Source organism: Chondrus crispus, genomic scaffold, assembly GCF_000350225.1.
Source record: "Chondrus crispus Stackhouse genomic scaffold, scaffold_92, whole genome shotgun sequence".
Lineage (NCBI taxonomy): Eukaryota > Rhodophyta > Florideophyceae > Gigartinales > Gigartinaceae > Chondrus > Chondrus crispus.
Genome location: NW_005178811.1, coordinates 147177 through 167081, shown reverse-complemented (window position 1 = coordinate 167081; position 19905 = coordinate 147177). Strand labels below are relative to the sequence as shown.

At 50.2% G+C, this 19905-nt stretch overlaps 8 protein-coding genes; 3 read left to right on the top strand and 5 right to left on the bottom strand.

Moving 5' to 3' along the window:
• Positions 1–297: 297 nt before the first annotated feature.
• On the bottom strand, positions 298–549 carry CHC_T00008042001 (hypothetical protein). The gene has a single exon (XM_005711886.1). It carries the CDS (start codon positions 547–549, stop codon positions 298–300), a length of 252 nt encoding a protein of 83 aa, XP_005711943.1.
• Positions 550–4673: 4124 nt separating this feature from the next.
• Positions 4674–4916, bottom strand: CHC_T00008041001 (hypothetical protein). Its single transcript, XM_005711885.1, has one exon. It carries the CDS (start codon positions 4914–4916, stop codon positions 4674–4676), a length of 243 nt encoding a protein of 80 aa, XP_005711942.1.
• An 89-nt stretch (positions 4917–5005) lies between these two features.
• CHC_T00008040001 (hypothetical protein) lies at positions 5006–6617 on the top strand. XM_005711884.1 is given in 2 exon segments: positions 5006–6604; positions 6605–6617. 1 exon segment carries the CDS (start codon positions 5006–5008, stop codon positions 6602–6604), a length of 1599 nt encoding a protein of 532 aa, XP_005711941.1. The 3' UTR covers positions 6605–6617.
• A 16-nt stretch (positions 6618–6633) lies between these two features.
• Positions 6634–8928, bottom strand: CHC_T00009265001 (Kinesin-like Protein). Its single transcript, XM_005711883.1, has 4 exons — positions 8485–8928; positions 8228–8337; positions 6796–8125; positions 6634–6702 (listed from the first exon to the last, which is right to left on the bottom strand). Exons 1-4 carry the CDS (start codon positions 8926–8928, stop codon positions 6634–6636), a joined length of 1953 nt encoding a protein of 650 aa, XP_005711940.1.
• A 1400-nt stretch (positions 8929–10328) lies between these two features.
• Positions 10329–10787, top strand: CHC_T00009526001 (ubiquitin-conjugating enzyme E2). Its single transcript, XM_005711882.1, has one exon. It carries the CDS (start codon positions 10329–10331, stop codon positions 10785–10787), a length of 459 nt encoding a protein of 152 aa, XP_005711939.1.
• A 164-nt stretch (positions 10788–10951) lies between these two features.
• Positions 10952–12186, bottom strand: CHC_T00009005001 (Nucleotide-binding protein). XM_005711881.1 is given in 2 exon segments: positions 10952–11130; positions 11131–12186. The coding sequence occupies 1 exon segment, from the start codon at positions 12184–12186 to the stop codon at positions 11131–11133; it is 1056 nt and encodes a 351-aa protein (XP_005711938.1). The 3' UTR covers positions 10952–11130.
• Positions 12187–13292: 1106 nt separating this feature from the next.
• Positions 13293–14957, top strand: CHC_T00008039001 (hypothetical protein). The gene has a single exon (XM_005711880.1). The coding sequence runs from the start codon at positions 13293–13295 to the stop codon at positions 14955–14957; it is 1665 nt and encodes a 554-aa protein (XP_005711937.1).
• A 103-nt stretch (positions 14958–15060) lies between these two features.
• CHC_T00008038001 (hypothetical protein) lies at positions 15061–15801 on the bottom strand. The gene has a single exon (XM_005711879.1). The coding sequence runs from the start codon at positions 15799–15801 to the stop codon at positions 15061–15063; it is 741 nt and encodes a 246-aa protein (XP_005711936.1).
• Between the last annotated feature and the right edge of the window lie 4104 nt (positions 15802–19905).

Sequence of the window (19905 nt, the reverse complement as noted above, 5' to 3'; positions counted from 1 at the left end):
GGGCACCAAAGAGGATACGCATGCTGCCCTTGACCAAAACTGCAACAAGTACCACTAGATAACCGCCACTTGGTTGCGTAAATTGCGTGCGAAATATGGACATGGTTTAGAACAAAAATGCAAATTGCACAAATGTATGATAATCTCGTGCAAAACGTAACGAACTAATCCGCTGTTTAGAACGACCCTGAGACTCGTTTGTGCTGATGAAAAGAACGGAAAATCCACTTCGTTTTCCTTCAAGACGGGTCTATCCGGCATTGCTGTGATCAGGCGAATGTGAAACTCGTGGAAAACTCACATGCCCCCAATTTTCGATATGATGTGAGTTTTGCCAAACGCGTTGTCTGAAATTTTTGCGTTTAGAAAATATGACCAAACACGCCGCCAAAACACGCGCTTTCGTGACTTTACGGACAACCTTAGTAAATAGAAAATAGTATTGAAATTCATCATCGTTTCCCCCTCGAATCTTCCCACGCCCTTATCTGTTGCTCTTCGAGGGGAGCGCGTGTTGGGGGTTGTCGCATTGAGGAAAGAGGTTTTCATTCTTTCGAATTCCAAATCAGGCAACTCAGCGAAACGACGACTCTGGAAAGTGGAAGGCGGAAACCGTCTAGAATGGCGTCTAAATTCTTCATGTTTGGCTCATGGAAGTGCAATTGGTCTGAAGCCTTCTACCTCACCCCCCACTCCATAGCCATTGTCAACTTAAAACCGATCGTCCCAGGTAAACATCTTCAAACCAAAAATGGAAACATCTTGTACCCCGCAAATGTCTTTCGGCTGCGTCTCGTCGAGCACTAACAGATGTACACTTTCTCTGAACAGGACATTGTCTAGTTTTAAGCAAACGCGCAACGCCACGTTTTACAGATCTATCTCCGGACGAAGTAGCAGATCTATGGAACACCGTGCACAAGATAGCGGAGCCGTTACAGAGACATTTCGGCGGCGAAGCAATGACCCTTGCTATCCAGGATGGCGCTGCCGCTGGGCAGACCGTCGCCCATGTTCACGTTCACGTGATCCCGAGAAGATCAGGCGATTTTCCACTCAATGACCAGATTTATGACGAAATTGACAAGGCTGACATGAATCGAGGCGTTAAAGTCGATGCTGAGGAGGATAGAAGGCCCCGCACGAAAGAGGAAATGAGTACCGAAGCAGGGCAGCTCCGGGGTTTGTTTTCAGATTCGGTACCCATACCCGAGTAAACACTAAACCACCGGAATAAAAACTGTGCAAGTGATCACATTTCTATGCATTCAGATCGACGAGCGTAAAGGGGGAAATTCATGCTCCTCGATCAAAGGGTAACGAGCCGAGCCGAGCCGAGCCGAGGGAGACGACTCGGGGGAAGTGAGGCCCATCACTCAAGGTGCCAATCGGGCGGGTGAGTGGATGCATTTATAATGCTCAAAGTAAGCTAAAGGATCAATTTCAGATCATCGGCGTTACTGCAGTTAAGTCTTCCCATAGAATTATGTTTTTTTGTTTTAGATAGAACTCCCTGCCCTCGTGTTATGCTATCAACGACTGAAATAGATTGTTGAAGGACGATGAAGTTACCGGATTGCATTTTGTAGATGGGTATGTCAAATAGAACTGCTATGTCGAGTGTCGTTACAGTTCAGGCGCTAGCTCGTCCCCAGCTGGAAGACATTCCTTTATAGGCAATCGTACTGTTTAACTACAGCTGCATCACAGATCATCTATAAATGAATATATCTGGTTTCAAGCGAGTCCTTGAATAGGATAATTTCGGATCACATTCTTTTCGAAGGATATCGTACTGCACGCTCTTTTTCGAACTGGTTTTTCTTTGTTTCACATTTGCCATTTGGGCACCGTCGGAACAGGGATTTGGTACGCATGCGAATAACAGGTGTATGTTCTTGTGAGGTGAGAGTGGATAACGCAGACGTCAAGGAAGGACGTAATTCGGAATTCGGTTTCTTCGAACAAGGCTAAGTACATCATCGCCTGCACGCACCAAAACGTCGGAGCAACAGACTGCTATTGACGGAAAATCTTCCATCAAAGGTTGAAGAACTGAACACACCAGTTTGGATTTCTCATGACCACGTTCCTCGCAAATGATTGTAGCTGAGAGATTCAGAGCAACTTCCTTATGTTTCTTCCTATTTTGCAGTCTCTTCAGGGCATTCCTGAGAGCTGAGAAGAGAGTTCTTCCAGAAAGTTGTCGGGAAGTAGCGCGCTTGATGATATTTTTCCCTTGACGAACCAATTGGAACAAATCAGATGATGAGGTTCTCAGAATCCAAAACTTCTCATTGAGCCTCCTCGCTACCTTGTTAGTTTCAAAGCTTCCGGCACGCAGTAGAAAAGAAATCGGCGAAAATTTGGTAACATTCTTGACATGAAGCGACGCTCCGACAGCAGACCACGGCTGCTGCATGTGATCTGAAGATGCCTTTCCGATATCGTAGGATGAGAGTAAATATCCGACTAGAAATGAGCTAAACACAGCCAAGACAATGACAGTGAAGCTCATTTCTGCAAACTCTTCACGGCGAGGAGATGCTGCGTCATCAGCCCATGGATCCCATTGCTTTCCCTCTCGTGGGGACAGAATCCCTCTCGTAAGTGGGCTGCATTTCATGTAGAGAGACAGTCTTCGCTCATACCTAACTACCCCTCTATTGAAGATGAGGGCAATTGAGTTAAATGAATCTTCTGCATTTTTGAAAGCTATTTCCACCTCGGGGGACACGCCATCTTCACATTTAGTGATTAGATCTTTCGTGCGGGTCACTGCCGCTTCGAAATCACCGACGGCTTTCTCTGCTGAGATTTTCTTTTGTCTTTCGAGAGGATAGTCAATGTACTCTTCAAAAACTGAAGTGCTGAATTCGTCGACTGCCAATCGTGCACAGGAGCCGAGGTCTCTCAAAGAGACTACTTGCGGGGATGCAAGAGTGAGGTCCACATTTCTTTGTGAAAAAAAGGCGACAGGCTTCGGAGGTGCAGCTTTCTCTGGTACTAGAGAGAGGGGTACCATTTCCCTGCGCAGATGAAGAAAGTTACTCGTTCGTCCAATGCTCAATATATCAATGAGCTGGTTGCAATTTCTATCGTAGCAAGCGCTGTGTGTCCTCACAGAAGCCTTCCACGTGCCCTTTTATACCATGACGCAAGAAGACACAGAAAAAAAACGAAGGATGATAACCCAAATTCGAAGCGTGCAATGCTCTGAAAACGAAAAAACCCCCTCGAGAGCAATCCATTCTCTTGAAATTGAACCCAGCTGGTGCATGCCGCTTTCTATACCATCACGAGAACGTATTCAGGGATAGAGAAAAGACTTATTGTTTGCTGCAACAAGACGCTGGATACTGGATTTAGCATTCTGAAATTTCCACATCCTTGTATCGTTTTAGTATGATATATAAGCGCAGTCAATGGCTTCAGTGGAACTCACTGGAGAAGTCCCTATTTTCTTGAGTTTAATAGCGTCCCGCATGAAAGAGGGATAATGCGTACAGCTATGAATGATTGTCCTATGGTATTTGATCCTGAGGCATCTAAAGGAGATACAGATCTGCAGGGGTTTGATTTTGACTTCACCGAGAAGATAGTATCACATACTGTGCGATATAAGTAATGGTCATCACAGTGCGGATAAAACTCATTTCTACCATATTCATGAAACTCTACTAAATGCAGCTGGACGGGATCTTAGTTCACGGCCAGCGGTAGTTCTTCTTCTTGATAATTCTGGGGTTTGCGTGATTTGAGTTATATCCAATGGAGATTACTTTTGTTGTCCAGCATTCTTTGTACGGAAAATGTCAGCACGCAAGTTTATGCCAACGAAACGTTACTCTGGGACACCATATTGTCAAAAAGGTAAAAGAAGGACAGCATGTATGCTTCGTAGACACGTAATTGTAACACGAAAGCGTCTTCTGGCACTACAAATGTTTTTTTTAGATCTGCCGCAGAGGATTCATTTTACTCGACGAGCAATTAAGTGGGTTCGAATCTTTCTCCGAGAATGTAGTGAAACTCACTAGCCTTGTTTTGTCCTCCTTAACAGCCAGTGTCCCAGTGTCAGGAGATACTGTCGCATGGCTTTCTCTAAAAAATGGGCCGATACATTTCTCCTTGAGCGAAGTTCTGGCGCTCTCGCTCATCTTTTGTTACTGAAAATGGGAGATTCGGGTCTCTGTACAGGGTGATTGCGATATGAGACTTAAATATTTATGTCGTTTTGCCACTGAGGCTCTTGACATTTTGTGGGCCCCTCCCTGCCTCTTTCCCGCTATGTAAACTACAGGTCTCGAAGAGGTTGGCCTAGTACAATCTGCACTTACCTCGTCTGGGTTTCGGTAAGTTTGAAGGCGCGATCATGCAATCAGGAACTATGTAACTGTTACTACTCTTCAACAAGCACTTGATGTAGCTGTACACAGAGCAGGATGTCGATGTCAGCAACAAGCTAAAGGTGGACTCTGCAGAACTCTAAATACTGTACACGTGTACGGAGGCGACTTCTTTCAATATATTTTCATGAATTCCTAAAATTCTGCAAACGTGTCCACGTTAACGTGATAAAGACGGCTCTTGAGGTCGAGCCTGGGCCCGCCATGATATGGTCGGGAGCTCAACACTGGAAAATCAATGATTGACAGATTAGATTAGAGGGTTTACGCAAGCACATTTCTGTGAACCACATTTCCATATCCTTCGCGCCTATGTTGTTGTTTGGTGAAGCTTTCCGATAAGAGACCAGTCATACTGCACCAAGGGTACCATCCATATTTTTCACAAAACAGAAATATTGAACGCAACGACTCATCGACAGGTGACTCGTCGTTTGCCAACACTTTCTTTGGAAGCAGTTCTCCTTTCGTCGCAGGCACCTTACGGCACGGTTCACAGCTGGACATCTTTCTCGCTACGACCGAAGCCAAAAGGAACAGGACCACGCATTCTCCCCCTGGATTCTCTCAAAATCCAAATACCATTGCTCTGCTCCATGGCTTTTGTGACGTCGCTTGGGGGAGTGGCCTCGTCCTTGTTCCTCGGCACAGTAGTTACTAGCCGGACTATCCCTTCTCGTCGGCAGCGATGCGCCAGAAGGAGCATAACCCAATTCCCCACATGCCCTGGTAGGTGTGTCATCCAAGCTTGCTCCACATCCACAGATGTCGATCGCAAGCAGGCACTGTTTAAAGCGCTGAGCACAGTCATAGACCCAGACCTGGGCCAGGATATCGTAACACTCGGATTTATCAAGGACGTCGAGTTTTCAGAAGTGCCAGGACTAAAAGGCATGTACGATGTGAGCTTCAAAGTTGAACTGACGACTCCAGCATGCCCGGTGAAAGATATATTCAAGAGTGACTGCAAGCGCTTGGCGGAAGACATCTCGTTCGTGGGCAAGGCGAACGTCATAATGACAGCTGCTCCTCCCAGTGCGAATGTTCCCACCCCTACTGGCGCGCTGGACAACATTGGGGCCATCGTTGCCGTCGCTAGCTGTAAAGGGGGCGTTGGGAAGAGTACCACGGCTGTGAACCTAGCTTTCTCGCTAGCCTCTCGAGGAGCAAGAGTTGGTATCATGGATGCTGATATTTACGGCCCCAGCTTACCTACGCTTGTGGAACCAGAAGAGCGTGCTGTGCAGTTCAAAGACGGGCGGATAAGACCACTTGAGGCGCACGGCGTCAAGTTGATGTCGTTCGGATATGTGAATCCAGATTCAGCCATCATGCGAGGACCCATGATTGCAAACGTTTTGAATCAGCTTCTCACCACGACGGAGTGGGGAGTTCTTGATTATCTTGTCATTGACTTACCCCCCGGCACAGGGGACGTTCAACTGACCCTCAGTCAAATTATCAACATGACTGCAGCTGTCATTGTAACTACACCTCAAAAGCTTTCGTTTGTTGATGTTGTCAAGGGAATAGATATGTTCGACAAGGTAAGCGTGCCAAGTGTTGCAGTGGTCGAGAATATGTCATACTTCGTTGCGCCGGACACCGGCGTGAAGCATCACATATTTGGAAAAGGCCATCAGCAGCGCCTAATAGAACAGTATGGCATTACCGATTCATTCTCAATGCCGATCGATCCTGAACTTTCTGAAAAGAGCGATAGTGGGATCCCGTATGTTGTAGCGAATCCTAAGTCAATGCTCAGCGACGAGTATCAGAGGCTTGCGTCTGCAGTGGTCCAAGAAGTAGCCAAAATTCAGTATGGCGGCTTGGGCATTCCTGATGTTCAATGGGACGAGGCGTCAGGGAACATCAACGTCAGAATGCCAAACACGGAGACGACGCAAAAGATTTGGCCAGCAACACTGAGAAGACAATGTCGGTGTGCCCTTTGTGTAGATGAAATGACCGGTGCTCAGAAGTTGGACCCAGCCGATGTCTCAGATGACGTCCGACCCATGAAGTTGGCACCGGTAGGAAATTATGCACTCGATGTTCTTTGGAGTGATGGCCACCCAAGTTTGTACCCGTATTCTAGATTCGTTGAGAACTGGAGAAACTCGAAGGATATGACTGAGGAAACAAATGCAACGCAAAAGAACTCTCCGGTGGAGGTATCAGCTGGTGGATCGTAAATTTGACTCGCCCGATGATGGTAATAGCCTCAATTAATTCCCCAAGAGTAGAACCCATCCAGAACGGGATACATCCGCGGATGTTTACCAGTCCCCCCCTGGGCTTCTAGCTTGGGCTTTCCTTTACGTCCAGAATTTGTTTATTCTATAGGTGGTTGCGATCAGTCAGATTCCTCGATGTAGTCATCCACATCGTCGGCCTCTATATACTCGTCGCCTTCGGTCTCCCATTCACCTGTGCTCTCTACTTCATCGCCTATCTCTTGCTGGGGGTCAGCCAGAGGAAACCTCACACTCTCAAAAGCTGCCTTTGAGGCTCGCCTTGCCAGTCGTGCGGCCATGGCCTCTGCTTGTTCCTTGCCCTCTGTATGGACCTTAGAAACTCTCCTGTAACCTTCGCTGCTGAAGCTTTCCCCAGTATCGCCGAGATCGTCCCTCTCACGAAGCACTTCATTTAGTTGTTTTTCGTATGCATCGTGGACTTGTTTAAGGAGCTGTTCCGTTCCCTCCGCCATCTCTTCACGAATCTCAGTTTCTACTACGCACAGCCTAGCCTCGGAGTCGGCCAGACGATCAATTAAACGCTCCTTATCCCGAAACAGCATGTCCATTTCTTCTGTCATTTGCGCTATGCGCCGCTCGTTTTCAAGATTGTTGCATTTTTCCTCTTCATTCTCCATCCGCGAAAACGTAATCTCCTTCTTCATAGTTGCTATGGAAGACGTCATTTCCTCATATTCAGATTTCGGAATGGTGACAAAGGCGGGATCCTGTTTCGTCAAATCATTTTGTCTCAAGTTTCTGGACGCACCTTTTTTCGTGCTCCCTCGGATTCTCTTAGAGGGGGCCGGGGCCGGGCGTATTAGTAGCTGATTCATATTATTCGTGCGGTCTTTCAGTACATTCATCTTTCGGTTTGGAACAAGTGTGACCTCCTGAGCGATTGCTGCACATCTAAGGGCTTGGATTGTCTCATCTGAGTCTGTCATTGTTGGTGAGACATTCGCGATCATAACTGCTGAGCCTGCTTCAAGACAGTTCTGGAGCAAATGAGTGAGTCGGCTATGACGAAAGGGAACTATTTCTAGCTTCCGCAATGGATCGGTTTTTTGAGTGCGTTGGTTACGACGCATGACCTGGAGACAACGGCCAAGGTTCATCAACGACGAATTGATTTTGTTTGTTTCTGTTTGGCGCACGCCGTTCCCCGCGTTGTTGGTTCTTCCAGTTCGCTCGCTACCTGCAAGGTCAACAATTGACAGCTTTGAGGTGCGATGTCTTGTTCTCGGATGACCACTCGGCCCCTTCAGCGTCTCTGACATCTTGAGTGTAATGAAGAAGACCGCATGGCTTCGCGAACTGACTTCGTTCGCTTTTGTGTGAGCTACACTACGGTTTTGCTGTCCGAATTCGAGCAATCGATCGATATCTGCACAGTTGCGTATTTCAATTTCAGTGATGCCCTCGGGATACACTTCTCGATCCCGGTTCATTTTGAGTTTCAGAATCTTCCTTTTTGCTCTCTTGCTCTCCCTTGGTTCTGCAGGGGTTTCAACACAGCTTCTTTCCCTTTCATTGACGCATACTTCATCTTCGTACGGTGTGTTCTCCAATGATTGGGACTTCTCAAAGAGATCGTAACACTGCTCATTATAAACTTCTAAATATGAGGCGAAAATCTTATACTCAATGTCTCCACTCACTTCGATGTAATTTGAGTCATGCATTTTGTTCTTTGCACTACCCTTGCCAGCACGCGTCCTCTTTCTCCGCATCCCGAAGTCTTGCTTTCCTGACGTGAGCTGTGCAACACTGTCGCTTACTGTGGACTCTTGCAACAAGCCATCTCCCTTTGCAAATGCAATGGAATTGACAATAACATCCAAAGATCTGGGCAAAATCCCAGGGTGTTCATCGCAGCCTTGAATGGTCCAAGTTTTGCCCGAGCAGGTAACCCCGTGAGCGAAAACAACGGCGCTTTGCCCATTGAATAAGCCGGCAATCATCGGTAGAGTCGTCTGTTCAAAGATGTTGCTTTGCGAGCTCGCCTCATCAAAAATATGCGCAAACTTGAATGTCGCGCGACCTGCGTTACGCACAGCGACGGGGTGTTTTTTTGGATTTGCAGGGCGGATGTGGACTGTGCACTCATTCTTCAGGTTGCGAGTGACGCTGGAGACGGGGCTATGCTTCTTTTCCAACTCCGAAAGTGGGCGGACGCGTAGCACGACGCGGATGGCTGATCCGCTAGAATGCGAAGGCTTGACATCCGGATCGACAAGAGGTTCGGTTTTGGCACTAGCGGCATTAGTTGTGAGAGGCATGGGATGAAATTCGGCGTCTGGTTTGGGGCGCACAGCGGGAGTGGCCTCTGCAAAGGTGAGAGCACGGGCTACGGTTCCCAAGCGATAAGCCGGGATGGCTTGCGGGCCCGAAATTGTTTCTCGCATTGGGAACTAGTTGTGCAAGGTGGCGTAAAACTGAGTTTCGTAGAAAAGAGAGCAGGGACTGAAGCCGTGGTCAGCAAGGGGAAGTTGTCGGCGACCGTCAAGGAACAGGGCTAGAAGAGAGCAGATGGAGGAAGAAGGGTGTAGAAGCGAGAAGACCGAGGACGAAGAAGTGGATAGTGAGGATCCAGGGGGCGAGGAGTGGTTGACCCGCAGTCGCCAGGATGGTTCATGATGGTTCTGGAAATCGTGAAAGGGAGTAAGTTTGAACGTTCCCGTCGGGTGTGACGTTGTAGGGATCCGTTTAGAAGGTGGGGTAATTTTCAAAATGCAGGAGTATGGGACGTTGCGGATGGGGCAACCTCGCAAGCGTAACGGTCGGGAAAACAAGGCGAGCTCGTCGAATAGAGAGGAGTTCATGAAACGCGTCATGATTGGATGTATGTTGCTTACAGACATTGGTAATTACATTATATTACAGCCATGACTTTTTGGAATGCGGTGAAGTCAGCTGCAACTGAGAAAACAAATTTAGCATTTATTTTTTGGATTCGTTGTAGAAACTTTTCATACGGTAGGATAGCGACCCTCGCGTTTGCGCCATAATTCACCCTTTCGACCTACTGCCACCCATATTTTTTCAGTACCATTGGTACAATACGCCCGTAACGTCCCAAAGAGCACGCTCATCGGCAACTTACCGCCACCTCCGCTCCGCTCTGCCGGCACCAAACGGCTTTTTCATCTCCTCTTGCAAGCCCCACACGGATGCAAACAGACGACCGCTGCTACGTTTGTAGGTCCATCGACTCGTATCGTTAAGCATCGTGTCAAGACACTGTGACAAGAGTCGCGCTCGATACAGTACTGTAGTCAGTACACCCCAGCATCCCAGACTGGGATGCTGGGATTCCCAGTAGCCACTACATCCATACCAGCCCCCACTCTACCAAATATGCATTTTTCTTCTTCTACATCCGTACTGGCCGCCATGCAACGTTGAAGAACCACCCTGTAACGGGTGCCTTTTCCAAATGTACGACAAATACCCCCCCCCCCCCCCCCCCCCCCCCCCCTCCCTCAAACATACTCCTCACAAGTTGACTGCACCGCACCGCTCTCTACTCCACACACCCACGAAAACCTGTTTCCCTCGAACACTATAAATTCCCATCCCCATCCTGAGCCATCAGAACCCGCGGTAGACACCGATAGCCGTGGACGCGTACTTCCTTGACGCACCCGTCGTCGCGCTCCGCCGTCTCACACGTGCCACCATGTCATCTCAAAACCAAGTCGCGAAGCGTCTCCAAACGGAGCTTATGCAGCTCATGATGGACCCCATCTCTGGCGTCAGTGCCTTTCCCGACGGTGACGACCTCACCAACTGGAAAGGCACGGTGGAGGGTGCCGACAACGGCGTTTACGCCGACATGCAGTTCACCCTTTCAATGGCCTTTCCTCAAAATTATCCAATGGCTCCACCGACTGTCAAATTTGAAACGCCTATCTTTCACCCCAACATCGACATGAGTGGCAACATCTGCCTTGACATCCTCAAAGACAAGTGGAGCGCCACATACACCGTCACCACTCTCCTTCTTTCCATCCAAGGGCTTCTCGAGACCCCTAACAATGACTCCCCTCTTAACAATCAGGCTGCAGAACTCTGGCACAACAAAGGCGAGTTCCTGGTATTGGCCAAGCGGAGGTACGCCAACCTGCCTATCAACTAAGCCCAAGAACGGCGTCTGCCAAGAACGACCATCGCTGCGAGAGAACGCACCCCTTTCGTTCGTTTCCTTTCTTCACACACATCATGTGGCGAACGTTTGGCAACCACGAAACTTTTCGCCATGCATAGTGAAAAAGGGAAAGTATTTCGTGCAGGAGCAGTAGAGTGTGGAGGAGCGCGAGGACAAGGTTCCTTGTAATTAGTCTTCGATATGTGTTCTATCACTCAGCAGCAGCCGCTACGGCCTTCTGCGAATCGCAGCTCTGGAGCATATACATGATTTTCGGTAGAACGGATAAAGCACATATTACAGGTAGTGTACACTACAACAGACAATAGTTCTCCTAACTTGAAACATTTCCGACTTTTGCAGCTTCGGACGACTTCTCATCGGAAACCTCAGATTTGTTCAAGTCCCCAACCGTGACGCGTACTTTCGCGACAAGCTTCCGTAATGCACCAACACCAGGCGAAGCAGCGTTTCCCTCTTCTTGGAACACGGAGCGGCCTAATTCTCCAGCCCGGGAAATACTGGGGTCCAATGGAATCTTCCCAAGATATGGCACATCCATTTCCTTGCACATCCTCTCCGCACCACCGCTACTTGGAAAGAATATATCTGTGCAGCCCTGGCAGTGCTGACATACGAAACCGGCCATATTTTCTACAACGCCCAGGACCCTAGTTCCACTCTTCCGACAAAAGTTGATCTCCTTGCGAACATCTATCAAGGATACTTCCTGTGGCGTCGTCACAATGAGTGCTCCGTCAACATTTGACTCCGCGAGCATTTGCACAAGGGAGATATGCTCATCGCTCGTCCCTGGTGGAGCGTCGACAATCAAATAATCCAACTCTCCCCAATCGACGTCACGGAGGAACTGTTTAATCAACCCCGTCTTTCGCACTCCCCTCCAGATGATGGCGTCGTCCTTTGTCGGCAACATGAAGCCAATGCTCATGACCCCGAGATTTTCCTCTACGTACACAGGACTCCACCCGGAATTGCTCATGCGCACCTCCTCGTCGCTAACCCCAAGCATTTGGGGTGCACTTGGCCCACAAACGTCGACATCTAGTAAACCGACGTCTAGGGAGTGGTTGGCACTCAAAGCTAAACTGAGTTGTGCCGCGACTGTGCTTTTTCCAACGCCGCCCTTCCCTGAAAGCACGAGGATTTTGTGTTTCACAGCTGTTTTCAGACGGCGTGCAATTGCTAAAACATCTGGGTCCGGTCCCTTGTTTGCGGCTTCACCAGAGGCGCACGCCGCTTGATTTGGACAGCCCGCGCAGGAATCTGCTTTGCCCGCCGTATCCGCTTCAACTCCAGGGCATCCCGTCGCTGCGTCTTCTGGCACTTCGCCCTGAGGCGCACCTTTGCGTGTTTCTTCAACTGCCATTGTATATTGTCGCGAAGATGATATTGATAGCACAACTTCGAAATGACCTTCGCAGTAGCCCAGCGTCACTTGACCACCTGTAGAGAACCTTCAGGAATTTTTGCCTTGTAGTATCCTAGTATTCTTCCGCGATGATACGTCAAAGTCGGAGGGCTTGGGCTCTTGTTGCCCGCGATTTCGGGTTGTTTTTTCATTTTTGCTTTTTGCTTGTTTATTCATGCAGAAACTAAGAAACTTCATGATTCTTCATGAAGAAACGACTTTAGACAATGGTAGCCACGACTTACACGTTACATCTCCATGATGGAGATGGGCTACAGGGACCCTTGGAAGGCATGGGGGATCTCGATTTGGATGGTTGATCGCGATTATCGGTGGGTCACTTGAAGAAGGCCGAAGTGGTGATTTTTTCATTTTGCAGCATTATCTGGCAGTTTTTGCGCGCAATTGCGCGCAAAAACATGATTTAATGAAATCGCGGCTTGTTGCATATCATGCTGAGTTGTTCCGCCACTCCTTGTAGACGTCGGTGACCCCACCTCATACACGTGTATGGGCAGTTCCACACGTGTAGTTGGACAGGTATTTTTGTGTAAATCTTTGCAGCAACAGGTCCACCGTGTCCACCGATCGCGAACGGAGGGTGCAAGGCGGTGGAAATCGTCTCTCAATGCTCGTAGTAGGCTACATGTAGAGCACCAAAGGCAAACTCACGTAACATTTGAAGGGCTGGGGCAGCAATTTTCTCCCTTTCTCTTGAATCAGGGCATACAGTGCCCGCGCGATAACTGCAACATCTGGGGAGACCCCCCTTTGTTGCAGTTATCGCGAATTTTCAGTTATCGAATATTATGGTAAGGCCTACCCTTCGAAGGGTACCATGCATCCCATAAGATTCTAGGACCCAGCACCTCAAAATTTTATTTGAAAAACATATATATATTTTGACTGTCTTGGCCGTCGACCATCTGTCGCCTGATCGAAGGCTGAATATTTTCCAACCCCTTCAAAACAGCCCATATACGCTCTGGAGGTATGTTACAAACGTTGCAGTTATCGGATCTGAAACGGTCCTATATTTTAGTAATGTTTGAGTGACTCCGGAAATGGTTCCCCAGTTGCCGTTTCATTTATCGGGTATCCTACTTGCAGTTATCGGAGCTTGCAGTTATCGCGCGGGCACTGTATTTGCTTTGTGTGTGAGGGAGCGGTTTGGCCTTAATCTTTGTATAACGCATTTCGGTTGTTTGGGCAGAGCATCAACATCTTCATCCGCTGTTTCGCAGCGTATGAGTGTTGACAAAGCAGAAATCGACATGGGCCGCCGACGGGATGTGGAACACAAATGCGATGTATGCGGGCGCGGGTTCTCTATGAGCGGGCATTTGACACGTCACAAAGCAGTGCACACTGGAGACCGCCCCTACATGTGCAGCGCTGAAGGATGCGACAAATCCTACGCGCGAAAAGACAACTTGCATCGCCACGAGCTTTCCGCACATTCCCGCAATCAATGGGAGTACGAGTGCGATGTATCTGCCTGCTGCAAGAAGTTTCCCACAGCGAACAAGCTCAAACGCCATCGCGATCTCCACGATAGACCAACTCCGTACGAATGCGATGACTGTGGACAATCGTTTAGGAAGAAGCGGCAGCTAGCTACGCACCGTTCGTTACACACTGGGAAGCTTCCTTACCCGTGCACTGAAGATGGGTGTGAAAGGGTGTTTGCGACACCGTCGAAACTGCGAAAGCATCTGCTTTGGCATAGCTGGGGGGATGACAGATATGTGTGTCTTGAAGGCAATTGTGCGGGAAAGGAGTCTTTTGACAAATTTTCTCAACTGCAGAAGCACATGAAGGCTGTACATCCCCCTAGCCCGAAGGAATGCGAGGAGTGCGGTCGTCGATTTCGAACATCATCTGGGTTAAAAAAACACATGCAGACGCACGAGAGTGTGGCGGCAGATAGGAAGAGGTTTGAATGTGAATTTGCAAGTTGCATCGCTGCTTTCACTTCACGTTCAAATCTTCGGTCACATATTCGCAGCAAACATACCCAACCGAACGCATTTGGCTGTCCAATTTGCGGACAAAGTTTTTCATATTTAGTGGTCTTGCAGAGACACATGCGCTCAATACACAATGTCAACCCTGCCGCTTCGCGTCGTCGAGGAGCGGCTGATACTCGAAGCGATGCATGCAGGAGTACCTCTCGGTCGCACACCGCACAGAGGAGAATAGAGCATGGAGCGGACCAAAGTGCCCAGCATGTCGAGGAAGAAAATTTGAACAGCGAAACTGCTGATGAATCTGCATGCAGCAAATTTGAAATTTTGGCTGGCGGTGCTACTGTTGAACCAGCAGATGGATCAGTTGGGGCATCCGAAAAGGCATTGAACAGACGCAAACGCGGGGCGGACAAACGGACTCCGACCGGACAACGATGCCCGAAGCGTCTGCGATATATACCTGACCCGAGCCGACCGATGCTCTGTGCAGGACCACTGCAGCTTGATCAAGTAAGCACTGCTTCAATGCGGCCCACACTTGGAGACAACTCTACTTACAGCAATGACGAAAGAGAAATGCCCTCGAAGGAGAAGGCCCCAAGCCAGAAACGTTCTTTTAAACCGACACGTCCAGAAGGTAAGGTAACTAGCATTTCGCGACACTCTGAAGAGTGCGAAGGGGTTGATGACCTAAGCTTTTTCAATAGGAAGGACTCAAATGAACGCCCGCGAAAAGAGGGTCTCGTGTGCTGCAACTAAGTTTATCCGGTCCAATTACTATTAGAAGTATGTGTAAAGATACAATCTCAGGCTTTTGAGTGCTTTTGCTAAGACTTCTTCCGTGCCACTACCTGTTGAAGGTCTACTTTAGCGCTGCAGCGAGGCGGGCCTTAAAATTCCGAACCCGACTTTTCCGTGCTGATGATGACGTCGTGGAATGTCCTCTGCCCTTCGAATTCAAGAAGCTCGAATTTGGGTCAAAGCGCTTCTCGGGCTTTTCCGGGTGAGGGGCTGAACTTGGCCTCTGGACCGAACTTTGTTGCCATTGCTGAGCAGTCTGCCCAGCAAAGAACCCGTCTGCACTTCTCGCAGTTTGGGAGAGTTTCGCTGCTGTTGAGGTCCTCGGATGCGGTGAGAGTATTAGGTCATCGTCACTAGCCGATGGAGGCATTTTTGGTTCTGAGGACCCGGAATCGGTCGAAGCGGTTCGCAGCATCTGCTTTTTCCCAAGCACTGACCCCAGCGACCGCAGTGCAAAGCCAGGCTTTTTCGAAAGAGTAGATGAGTTACCGCTCGCAGAGACAGACGTCGCGGGGGTTTCCGGTGTCATGAACAGTCTCTTCGGAACTGTGTTGACATCGGACGGCCGAGGGGTTTGGCCGACGGTCGCCTTGCTTTCGACTTCAAGTGCTTTCTTGACACTGCGTGATTGTGGTGGGCAGCTCTTCTCCTCAGGCGTTGGATCCTCATCCGACATAGAGCCTGTGGTACTCGCAGGGACTTCCTCAGTTTTGGTGGCGACGTCAATCTTCAAGTTATCGGTGCATTCAACTTCCGTCCCGGCTGCAGCTAGTGTCTGAGCTGGTTCACACTCCCTTACCATCTGAGTACCAAGAGAAGCAGCAGTGGACAAGGAAGCTTGGTCCTCTTTAGTAACCTCCTTCAATGGTTCAGACTGTCCATCACCCTCATCGGTTGATGCAGTTGATTCTGCTGAGGCAATCTGTGCCGCCGGAGGCTGCCGCTTAGAAATGAAGGATCTTTGGAGTGTTTCTTTCCGGCGAACTATTCTCCGAGGAGTCTGTGTCCGTGTCATTCTAGTGGTGGATGAGGAAGGCTTGGAAGGGCTCGGCCCTCCAACCTTCTCATCCACAGATGACGTTCTGCGATGATGCTCTGATTTCCGCGAGTATGCCCCTCCTTTTCGGACAGGAGACTCTGTCTGTTCAGAGCGAAGGGCACGTGCAGAGGCTCTTCCGCCGTCTGCAACGTCTGCCTCGCTATATCTCCGAGAGAGGGGGACGGCTTCGGCAATCTTATTCCCATCAACCATCCGTTGTAGATGCGCCGGGGAAGGAAACACTTCGGCGGGATTGCGCCCCACCCCAAGCCCACCTGGAAAGTCGCTTCGGTTTGCACTATAGGATGGGGGCAACGCGGCAAACCTCACACTGCGCGGGTTTTTCGCAGCTAGAGGAGTAATGTTGGCATATGGATTGGTTACTTGCTCACGGGAGGCAAGCGGTGTCGGCTTCCGTGTGGCCCGGTTTCTCTGCTGACGTCGTTCGCTGGATCTTCGTGATTCTCTTAGACGTCGACCACTACTACCAGAAGAGGCGGTGCTCTGTATCTTTTGCGGAGATGCATTCTGCAATGCTTGAGTGACAAGGTTCACGTCCCGGGCTGTGTCAATCTCGTCTGCGGAAGAACACTTTGATCCATCAGCGCTTGAGAGTCCCACCAGGTCGATTAATGAATTGTTAGAGGCATCGGCAGTAGCCTCTGACGCCCATGTTGGCTTCGAAATATTCGCCACTGGATCGATAGTACGGAGTGAGTCATTTGACTCATCACGCGGAAGTCGCTTCATTTGTTGGGACTTTTGAGTTAGTTCGATAGCTGCGTTGCTGAGAGATTTGGCTGATTGTACTACGTTGCTTTGCCGTTGAACGGAGGACTCGATGAGCTCCTTCAGAGATTTTCCTGGAGCAGGAGCTTTGGTGCCACTTGAAGTAAAGGGAGGTTGCGATTGCGAGACTGTCGAAGTTAGGGTATTCTGGGCTGCCTTCTTGCATGCTTCCTGGATTTCTCCCATGCGATTCGTAGCTTGCTCAAGTTCATCTGTTGCAGCGCGAACCAAAACGACAATATCCTCTGGATTTGCGTGAACTTGCGGTAGTGGCTGGGACGTCTGTGTTTCGGTGATCTCTTCCTTTTGAGTGGGTCTAGCCTTTTCGGGAGGGAGGGCGCATTCAACATCGGATCGAGTCTCGGGAGTTCCTGCAGTGAAGGCCATTAGTTTCGGAAAGTCAGATACAATCCCTACGTTGTCTGTAGGCTCGATAAGTTCATCAACAGAGGAGCCAGATTCCATGCTTTCAATGGGAGAAGTCTTCAGTCCTCGCAAGTCATCACCAGAGGAACTCTGAGTCATCTGACCGCTCTCGAGGTCGGCATCGGCGGTCGTTCGAATGTCTACACCATGCTGATCAAAACCCATGTCCGCAAGTTGGCCTTTTAGTCTTCTGATCTTGGCCTCAAAATCGCCAATCTTCTCTCTAAGGGAGTCGGCCTCCGTGGCCCACGTTTTGGCACCTGCCTGTCCTGCTTGGGCCGTTCTAGCAAGAGTGGCACGCTCCGCATTGATTCTTGCGCGCATCTCTTCGGCATCCCTGCTTCTTTGCTGTGCGGCGGATACCATGCCAGCACCCAAAAAGCGGCGCTGCTGACGGGTCGAGTCGGCTCGATCCGCTGCTTTTGAGCTGCTAGACAGAAGCGAACGAGTGGAGCGCGCTGATGATTGGTGAGTCAAGTTTGAATCTGTGCGACCACTGTGAGACATGAGACGGATTCTTGAAGCCGAACCATAGGCTGGCTGTCTGACACAAGCCTGTTGAACAGCGAGAACGGATAAACTCCACAAAAGATCTAAAAACTTGTCGCCACCTCCGGACAAGATGACCGACTTGCGAGCGGTGCCGGCGGGGATGAGCTTAGCATTTTCAAGTAGTGCAAGACGTGCATCCACGACGCGGCGGAAATCGCGCTCCTGTTGGCGGTCGAGGATTGGAAAACAAGGTTTGAAGGATGCGGAGGCATCCGGGTCGATGGCGCACACGAGAAAATGAAGGATGGCGTTGGCAGCTTGGACATTGGCTCCAGGCTTGGCAAAAGATGTAGCAGTAAGAACGTGGCCGTAGCGGTCGGCAAAAGCGGTCGGAGAGCCGGCGACCAAGACGACGTTCTCGACTATGAGGGCGCCCGGGGAATACACGGGAGCCGCCATGGGTGGGGAGGCACCCTCCGACAGCGCGCAGAGCGCGCTGGAGATACTGGTGGACGCAGCGGAAAGGGAACCCGCGATGTGGCGCGGGAGGGCGATACGAACGGCGAAGCGACGAGGACGACCGGATGGGAACGAGACAAAGAGGAAGGGGCACGGTGGAGGGGACGGGGCGATGGCACACAACTAAGGCGTAGGGGGTGCGGGGGTGGGGGTCGGAGGGGAGGGGTGGGAGAGGAAGGCGGAGTGTTGGGACACGTGAAGACGGCGATACAGATGAGCGGAGTTGCGACGGTGACAAGGGACAGCAGTCGCGTTCAAAGGCTGGGACGGCGGTGAGTGAAGGGAGGTCACGGGTGTGGGTGAGGGAAGTGGGGTTAGGTCGGTTTGAGCATAAGAGAAGAGTGGGGCGAAAGGGAGCGCTGAGTGCGCTGAGTGGGGGTGGGTTGGGGGCGGGTATGCGGGGAGGTATGAAACACTGGAGTTGGGAATTTGGCGCTTTGAGGCTTTGGCGCGCTCACCGCGGCCTCTGGATGCACTTGCGGGCGTCTGGAGGGCTTTTTAAGCAACGGCCCCCTGTGCATGTCACGTCACGCACCGATTCCCGCGGCCCCGGGAATGCCGTGATCCCGTGACGTTCCCGCTGCCCAATCACCAACGTGGAGCCACCTCCCCAGTTCTAAACAACATTAAAAACTCTTTCGGCACGCGCTCGCCTCCGACCATTCTCCTTACCCATCTGCCGTACCTGTTTTTAGTGCCCCACTAGGGCCCATCAGATGACTCAAATGCACCCATGCCGAAAACGAAACCCGTCTTGCGACGAGGTTTGCTGATGCCAGCACCACCCGTCCCTCATAGCAGGTATAAATACCTTTTACGTCTCGCGATTTCATCAGGTGGGCGGCACCGATTGTGTACCCCTTCGTAGGAGAAAAGCTCTCGAGAGGTGCCAAAATAAAGAGGGCTAACTTTCTCCATCTTCCCTCACGGCTCCGTTTTCGGGCAACGGATTCGTGCCAAAGCGCTTCGGATGCCCTCCACACGTCGCTGGCGAAGCATTGCTTCCGCATTTGTCACGTCTATCTTCGTTAGAGGTCACCTGGTAGGGGACCTCCAGTACAGTACCGGTACAGTACCATTGGTACAGTAAAGACCTTTGACTTCTGCATTTGTACCGTAGACTCCGCGAAAAAGCACTGTACCCTGGTACGGTACAGTGAAGCGAAAACGTGTTGAACCACCACCCGTAGAACGACGCTGGACAACGCATGGCGTTACCGAACAACGCAGGACCCTGTTCTCTTTCCCATCTAATCAGGTGAGGCCTTGGTTGTCGTGCGAACCACGGCAGTCAACTTTTCGAGGGCAGTAGTTCAGTAACCTCCCCAGCGGCATGGACAGCGCCAACGTGTTTCGTTTACTCAACAATCACCATTCCGTACATGTCGACATCCACTGGCTGTACAGCATACTGTAGGACTCACCGCGCCCTGGCTTCCGGTCTAACAACGAAAATAGTTAAGGACACCTCCGTTGGGCCGAAGTAAGCGCACACGTGTATGGAACAAGGGGTAGATAAGCCTTCTCGTCGTGCTGTGGAAAGGCTTATCCTGCCCCGCCTCGTCAGAGTTGTCGGAGCTGCCATTCTCGACCAGTGCTGCTCCCGTGCTCTTTCATCAGGGGCAAAACGGTGAGGGATTG